The sequence below is a fragment of the Solanum pennellii genome, chromosome 11 (genome assembly GCF_001406875.1).
Source record: "Solanum pennellii chromosome 11, SPENNV200".
Taxonomy (NCBI): Eukaryota; Viridiplantae; Streptophyta; class Magnoliopsida; order Solanales; family Solanaceae; genus Solanum; species Solanum pennellii.
This window is the reverse complement of record NC_028647.1, coordinates 47,655,518-47,664,846: the sequence shown is the minus strand read 5'-3', so window position 1 is coordinate 47,664,846 and position 9,329 is coordinate 47,655,518. Positions and strand designations below refer to the sequence as shown.

The 9,329-nt window shown below is 31.2% G+C and overlaps 1 protein-coding gene across 1 annotated transcript; it reads right to left on the bottom strand.

The window, feature by feature from the left end:
* Positions 1–6,866: 6,866 nt before the first annotated feature.
* Positions 6,867–7,916, bottom strand: LOC107004408 (F-box protein CPR1-like). The gene has a single exon (XM_015202608.1). It carries the CDS (start codon positions 7,914–7,916, stop codon positions 6,867–6,869), a length of 1,050 nt encoding a protein of 349 aa, XP_015058094.1.
* Between the last annotated feature and the right edge of the window lie 1,413 nt (positions 7,917–9,329).

Here is a 9,329-nt window from a genome sequence, read left to right as displayed (position 1 = left end):
TGATGAAGCATGAATGTGCATAGTGTCTTAGTGGCTTTATATGAAAGTATTGCTCATATAGTTATACCTATAGACTTGTGCATTGATGTATGAACATGTGTGACTTTAATGTGCTATGTGAAAGGTTTTTCTCACATATAAGTATACACATACATGAATGATGATCTAGTCAATAGAGGAGACTTCAAAGGTGTGCTCAAGTGTATCCTAAACTAGATAGTGCTAATGATATATGTTATGTCCATGTGAAAGGGTTTCTCACATGATTTAGGTTGATGAACTCTCATCCATGACCTATGAACTAAGCATATAGGGAGTCAATCTCCTAAGACTATATTTTATAAAGTAATGTTAATGAAGGCTTTTAACAAAAGGGAACTTAGCTTAGCACCGAGTGAACTTGAAGATAAGAACTTAGCTTAACACTGAGTGAACTAGAAGATGAGGGGTGTCCCATCCTATTGTAGGAAGGTAGGTCACTATAATCCTCACGGGGTGGATAGCCTCATGACCCAAAAGGGTGTTAGAGTGATATTTCCATGATGCTCCCAAGTCCATAAACTGCTTGCCACATAGGATCTATCAAGTGAATTCACTTAGTATGCTAGTATGTGTTAATGTTGTACCTTGGCTTGGTAAGAACACCTTCCATTGGTGTAAGGCTCTACAACATCAAATTCCATCTTTAGCACCCATGGTCTTAGTGTCGGTTAAGGCTATAGTTTTCCTAAAGTAAAATGGACAATGGAAGTAAATGACTAGGACCCTAACTATGAGGACTTAAGGGAGAATACATAGGATGGTGGAAGTAATTAACCCATCTAGACGTTGCACAAGTATCTCCTTAGAAAGTTCTAGGAAGGTGTTCTAATGTGTAGGGTTATGATTATGTCTTTATGCATGGCATGGTAGTATTTTTCTATTTGTCATGAAGATGTGCATGGTATGAGTCTATGTGATGTGATCTTATTCTTATATGCACTATGTGAGTCTTAATGACTATATGATGAAGGTTGTTGACATGAATGAAGTTGTTTTCACTTAATATGTTGACGTATGAATTGAATGATAAGGTTTGTCTCATGAAAGGTTTACTATGTATGTGTGGGGATTATGGGGTTTCACATGTACATTGCACTAGTAGACTAAGATTGGGGTCATGAACAAGGTCTAATAATGATGTATGTGAGTGAAGTCATTATATGTGCAAATTGATGTATCTTACTGTAAAGCCAATAGAGTCTCGACTTAAATGTATCTTTGATATATTATGCTTATAATATAATGTGTGTTGGCTTATGTAGTTTGTATGTATGCTTTCTTGTGAACTTAAGGTGATGCATTGCACCAAGTATCACTAAAGAGTTACTTGGGAGGTTAATGAGTAAAAGTAAAGAAGTTCACAGTGAAAGGAAAATACTCACTGTAAAGAAAAGTGCTTACTGTAATGTGACTCAAAAATGACTTAAATTCTATGTGTTTTTCTATGATGTTTGGACTTTGAATATGTCAATATGAAGTATGTGAATGATATAAATGTAAGTGTTTAATGGTTTTATAAATATTTACTCATAAAGACATGAAGTATGATTTCAAGAAAATGTCCCTTTTAAATGCATGTTTTTGCATGGTCGTCGTACTTAGTGTATTCTTGTACTACTCCCATTATTCTCTATTTTTTACACAAAGTGTAGGTTATGGGTGCTTAAGGGATGTCTTAAATGGTTAGGAGCTTGTTAGATGATTCCCAAGCTCTATTGAAGGAATCCTTAAATTCAAGGATCTCCTACTGATGTTTACTGTAATGTTTTATAATGCTGTATACTTATGATTATGTTTTAAGGGTCGTGTCCCACATGTACTCTAATGCTGTTGAGTCTAAGATGGCAAAGAGACTTAGAGTCTAAGTATGTAATATGATATTTATATCATATATTTATATAAAAGAGAACCCTAGGCCCGCCTACGTGGCGCCTCCACAAACTAGAATTTCCTTCTAAATTTGTTTATTTACAAAAATAGCCTTATCCTTTATTGAAAATATGTGACTTTTATGAAAAATTGTGATTTTTGTTAATAGTTACGTCTTTTATGAATACTTACCCTTAAAATAGTCATCTTCTTACATGAAATGATGTGACTATTATAAAAAGTTATGACTTTTAAGAATAGTTGCGACTTTAATGAAGATTTGTAAATTTTATGAAAAGTTGTGTCTTTTATGAAAAGTTGCGACTTTAAAGAAGAGTTGTGACTTTTATGAAAAGTTTGACTTTTATGAGAGGTTGTGACCTTTCTAAAGGGTTGCAACCTTTCTAAATAGTCATAACCTTTCCGATAAGTCACAATAAGTATTTGTTTACACTACCATTTCTTTTCAATAAATAGAGGTGTTTCCTCTCATTTTAAAACAACGAAAATCTTGAACCTCTTTTTCTTTTTTTATCTTCTTCTTCAAAATTCTATATTTGTATAAATGCTCAGGTTAAGTGGCTAGTATATATATATATATATATATATATATGAAGTAATGTTCTAGCTTATAATGTGCTAAGAAAGTTTTAAATTTTCCGCTAAATTTACTATGACAAATGCGATGAATGATTACTATGGGCTTGTATAAGACCTCCGAGAGGTCAATACGACATGTTACTTCTAGGGGGTGCTTTCCGGATGTGACACTAGCTACACAATCATCAAATTTTAGGTTTCAACAGAAGCAATTTGCTTCCTTAAATAGAGAAGGAGAAAATTCCCCCATTCTTATCCTTCATTTTTGTTGCCATGTTTCATTTTACCACCATTAATTTTTTTTCTAAATTTAGACATTGAAATTCAAATACAACTTCCCTTCTTTACCATGTTAAATTTTGTTCTATATTTAGACATGGAAATCCAAATACTACTTCCCTTCTTTATCATATTAAATTTTGTTCTAAATTTAGACATGGAAATCCAAATACTACTTCCTTTCATTACCATATTAAATTTTGTTTTAAATTTAGACATGTGAATCCAAATCTACATTCCTTCTTCCTCATATCAGAGTTTGTTCTAAATTCAATAAAGGAAATCCAAATATTACTTCCCTTCATTTTTCATGTTAAGTTTGTTCTAAATTTAGACATGGAAATCCAAGTACTACTTTCCTTCTTTATCATGTCAAATTATGTTCTAAATTTAGACATGGAAATCCAAATACTACTTTCCTTCTTTATCATATTAAATTTTGTTCTAAATTTAAACATGGAAATCCAAATACGACTTCATTTAATTATCATATTGATTTATTCTAAATTTAATAAAGGAAATCCAAATATTATTTCCCTTCATTTTTCATGTTACATTTTGTTCTAAATTTATTCATGGAAATCCATTACTACTTTCCTTCTTTCTCAATTAAATTTAGGTGAAAATCATTTACACCGTTGAACAATTGACTTAAAAATCTAAATCCTTCCTCAACTTTTAAGAAATATTCTTTCCCCCCCCCCCCCCCCCCCCCCCTCTATATCCTATGCAAAGACTATTTTATCCTTGTAATTTTTAATCCATCATTTATATAACACTTTTTTATAGTTAAAAGGATAAAAAATACCCTTAAACTATTGAAATAGATTTACCCATAAACTATATTTTGGCTCAAAACTACCTTTTCCCTCAAACTATTGGGTGAAAAGTGTCCTTATTATTAGAAGAAATTATTAAATGCCATGTGGATGCCACATTGCGTGCCAATGGGGTTCCACTAACACATAGACTTAACGGAAAAGGGTCAAAAATATCTTTAAACTATCCAAAATAGCTCATATTTACCCTTAAGTTATATTTCGGCTCAACTACCCTTCTCGTCAAACTATTAGGTCAAAATACCCTTCTTATTAACGAAAGTTGTTAAATGTCATGTGGATGTCACACTGCATGCCAATAGGGTTACACTGCCACATAGACTAAATCTCTAAATCCTAATTACTTCCCCCACCCTCATTTCATTATTTTCCAAAACCATTTCACCCCCTTCTTCCTCGTTTCGCGGCTAGGGTTTCACAATTTTTTTCGTGGCTGGGCTTCAAAGTGGATATTCGTGGTTGTGGGTTAGTAAATCTTTTTTTTTATTTTATTATGTTTACGATTTCAAAGTATGATATATAGATTTCACAACTTTCCCCTTATTCCACGACTAGGGCTTCATAGCTTTTTCAGGGATGGGTTTCAAAGAGGATATTTTTGGTTGTAGGTTACTAGATATTTTTTCTTATTTTATTATGTTTAAGATTTCAAAGCATGATAATTAGGAACCTAGCCGTGAAATGAGGGGAGAGTTGTGAAATCCTAAGTATCATGCTTTGAAATCGTAAACATAATAAAATAAAACAAAAATTTACCAACCTACAATCACGAATATCCACTTTGAAATCTAGCGACAAAGAAAACTGTGAAACCCTAGCCGCGAAATGAAGGAGAAGGGGTGAAATCGTTTTTGTGAAAAAATGAAATGAGGGGGAAAGGAGTAATTAAGATTTAGAGATTTAGTCAATGTAGCAGTGGAACCCTATTGGCATGCAATGTGGCATCCACGTGTCACTTAACAACATCATTAATAAGAAGGGAATTTTAGACCCAATAGTTTAATGAAAAGGGTAGTTTTGAGTCGAAATATTGTTTAAGGGTAAATATGAGCTATTTCAGATAGTTTAAGGGAATTTTTGATCCATTTCCTTTTAGTCTACGTGGCAGTGTAACCCTATTGACGTACAATGTGGCATCCACATGGCATTTAACAACTTCCGTTAGTAAGAAGAGCACTTTTGACCGAATAGTTTGACGAAAATGATAGTTTTGAGCCGAAATAAAGTTTAAAGATAAATATAAGTTATTTCGGATAGTTTAAGAGTATTTTTGATCCTTTACCATTTTTTATATTATATATGTATTGTTTTAATTTTTAACATTGTATTATAAATTTTTATTTAATTTCATTGGCACTCTAAGTAGAATATTCCTTTTATAAATTTAATGCAAAATCTAATGATACTTTTCATGATTATTATTTTAATATTGCATATATTTTAAGTTTGTATAAATGTATTATGTGCATACATATTTAAGTTTCATTTATCTCCTAGGCATATTACATTAACGTGCTAGTTAACTAGACTTTAGCTGACATTTATGCGTTCCAACTAATGAGTGTGCACAATAGATATTTAATTTAAACTTTTACAAAGTTAAACAAATAGACTCACACATCCTATACATAGCATGTATTTTACATGACATAATACTTATCAGTTCAAGTGTATCCCGTTCGAATATATCATGTAGAACGTGTGTGTCTACTATTTCAACTTTATATAAGCTTGATTTCTATTTGTACACACCCAAAGTTGAACGATGCAGATGACACTTCATGCCAAGTTAAAAGGAATGTTTAAGTAATTATGCACATCTCTTATATATTATCTATTATTTATGAAGATAAATAAATTTTAATTTTCATTAATGATTTTTAATTTATTATAATTTAAAAATTATATACAATATAAATATAAATAGATAATATTTTAAGAAGTTTTTATGTAATATATTTATTTTTATCAATTAGTTTTCCTTACTTGTATCAAAATATGTGTATAAGGTTATCATATTATAGATTCCATTAAAATTAGTAACACTTTTTTCTTCTGTCATTTGTTTCATCAGAATAACATTAAATTATACTCAATCAATAGTTTTTTCTTTTGGACGATACAATCAAAAGTAAAAAACTAATAAGGTCGAAAAAGACAACGATTCCTCTTATGACTGATTTCCCCACAGAAAACTGCATCTTTCTGCCATTTGGCGTAGATCAATGTCCATTTCATTTCAATTATGTCTAGTATTATTGGCTCCAGAAGTTCTAAGATATTGAGTACTTGCAATTAAATAATGAAGTGTTGTTCAACAAACTCGTGGGCTTTGATAAGAACGTACTAGTTCTTGCAGACACATTTGAATCGCAACAAGGATTTCATAGGCTATCTCACAAGAATTTCCCTTGCTAAATCTTCAAGGAAATTATCGCTTGCACCATAGTAGTTGATCAAGAGAAAACCCCAAACTAGCAAATTAAAGAGAAAAAGAAAGGTGCTTTTTTGTTTTTGATGGGTTCAACCCTAGTACTGTTAAATAGTACTTAAAAGGAATGCAAAAAATATTCATTAATGAAACCTTAAAATTGCCTATTAAAACAGTAGCATGTGTACATGGCATCAAAATTGAAATAGCAAAGATAAGAAAGAAACATTTGTATCGAATATTGATAGACCTGAACAAAAACTACAGTGTTTGACGACTATATACTTTATTTGGTGCAAGAGATGCCAGATTTATGTCATTATTTATCGTTTATTATCTAGGGTAGCATGATTGTTGCGAATGATATAGAGACCTGTTTTGAGTTATTTACACTTGCAACAATAACTTTCCCCATCTGTATTACTTTTGCAACACTTTCTTGTTGCTGGATTTTCAATAGAACTCCTAATTGACATCTTAATTCTACAAAGAGCTTATCATGAAAATTGCAACACTCCAACCATCATAAATAGAATAAAGGACACAAATTCATTTCAGTTAATCGAAGTGTTTAACAAAATTATATAACTCATACCTTTAATTTGCAGCATCAAATTCACATATCATAAGACACAATGATGGAAAATAAAACAAGTAGGATCAATAACATATATATCATCTATTTAAGTAATTTTACATACTAATAAGATGAATTAAAAACATTTAATGCATACAATAGAACTAAGAAATTGAGTGAACATGTTGATAAGCTCAACGGACGATAAATTCAGTATCTCTCAATCATCTCATTGTGTAAGTTTTACTAAGCTCTCCTTATAATAAAAAACCCCACAACCACCATGTTGTGCACCTATTCCCAATCTTGAATGTTGAAATCCTAAACGCCTCGTTTTCTTAGTTCGGGCATTATAGGAGACCAGATGAGAAGCTTTATCCGCAAAAATGAGAGAGCTAACATAACACGACTTAATCAGTCCGATGCATTCAAAGGTAAAAATTTTGTTCCAGACACCTGGTTGGATCATTACCCATATATCATAATCAAGCATACAACATCGGTTATAGTTCAAGATAGCAATGGAATCATCCATCAACATCAAACCCAACACAGAAGTGTAAAGAAAGTTGCAATTTGGCCCTTCAATCTCTTCAAACATTTCACTCCCAAAGTGAAATAAAAGAATTGTGTAATCACAACAGTGTCCCCCTCGTAGCAACCAATTATAAGTTCCATTCAAATAAGCAGTACAAAATGTGTTTTTCACATTTGTATAGAAGGGGAACGATTCTTTTGGTTTCAAAACACTCCATGAATCCCTAGAACAGGAATAGACTGCTGCTTCACATTCGTGATAAATAGAGCAACGAAAGTAAACCACTTTATACTCATTAGTCAAAGGGTCGAATCCGAACCCCAGCACAGGGGCAGCATGGATTATGGATTCAGGGAGAGGGAGAAGGAGGGGTCTTACCTCCCTAGTAGCAGGATTCCACAATGTACACGAAATCGTACCATCAATTGTTCCATACATTAAAAACAAGCCGTCCACAGAACCTATAAGGTGTGTCATACCTTTGAATGTTTGCGGATTTTCTTCAGAAATCAAAGTTATGGAATGATAATCATGGTCAGGATCATCAGGGGTACCATTAGTATAAATGAGAAGTTGTGGGGAGCTATGATTCTTCAACTGTTGTTGAACGAATTCAGGGTTTTTGATAAGAGCATACCAACTCTTGCAGACACATTTGAATCGCAACAACGATTTCAATGGACACCTCAACAAAATTTCCTTCACTATATCTTCAGTGAAATAAACCACACAATCATCCATTTTTTGGTTTCAACCTAAGCAATTTGCTTCTTCTTTAAATAGACAAGGAAAAAATTCTCTCAGTCTTATCCTTTATTTATATTACCATGATTCATTTTACCAACATTAAATTTTATTCTACAATTAGTCATGTAAATAAAAAATACTTGCACCACTTTCTCATATTAAATTTTTTTCTGCAATTAGTCTAGCAAATATAAATACCACAGTCTCCTTCTCGTATTAGTTTGACTACTTTTCCTGTTACCACCCAATGAAGGAATAAAAATAATTTTCAATTTGATTTTATCCTTTAATTCTTTTAGATATATGTTCTTTATGTCATATTCAAATAATTATTTTAGGCTCAACATAGAAAATTTTTAATTAATTCTATTTTTATTTTGTAAAATTTGACCGATTATTTGAAACACACATTTTACATAATGTGAAAAGATATTATGTGGCGGATGAAGTATGAGAAAAAATCTATTTATAGCTTAAAAGGATAAGGAATATGCATAAATAATATTCATTCCATCCATTTTTACTTGTTCAGTATAGGACTAAACTCGTGACCTGAAAAGCCGAGTCTTGATAACACCTACTATAATCCACCAGTAGATAAGTTAAGAAAAAATATAAAAATCCCTATTTTTCATATCCTCTCTTATTCTCGGATACATCATTCTTACGCGATGTACTAGACTAGATATAACAGGACGTGATGTATCGAGACATGTGTGTCTTGTATCAACAGAGGTAATGTATTGGGATAGTGAGCGATGTATTTGGTCAAGTATATCTTGTATCAATAACAGTAATGTATCGGGATCAAATGTATTGAGATGTTGAGTGTTGTATTCGAAATCCTTAAATTTTAATTTTTTTTGTAATTTGAAAAATAGTAGGGATAAGATGTAATTAGCTTATATTGTGGAATTTATATAATTTTTACTTTTATTTAGCACTTCTTCCTAGGGGTGTTCACAGGTCGGTTTGGATCGGTTATTGATCAAACCCAAAATCAAACCAACTTAATCGATTTTAAAATTATTAAAACCAAACCAAACAAAATATAATATATATTTATCGAGTTGGTTGTTATCGGTTTCGGGTCAATTTGGTTCGGTTATTCAATTGTTAACAATAGATAAAAATAAAAGAAACAATTCATTCAAAATGTAAAAAAAGTGATTACAATCAATTCAAAATAAAAATAGTTAGAATGACAAACATAACAAAACATAACTTTCAGTCATTGAATTTACTATGAATAAAGCTTTAAAAAATTCATTATTTTGGCCTAGAAGGAAGATATAATGACATTTTCAATATCATAAAGAATTATAGTAGACACTCATATATATATATATATATATATATATATATATATATATAAATATATAAATATATAAATATAAATATAAATAT

Coding starts and splice junctions, on each gene's coding strand:
- LOC107004408 (XM_015202608.1), bottom strand. CDS start 7,916: ATGGATGATTGTGTGGTTTATTTCACTGAAGATATAGTGAAGGAAATT.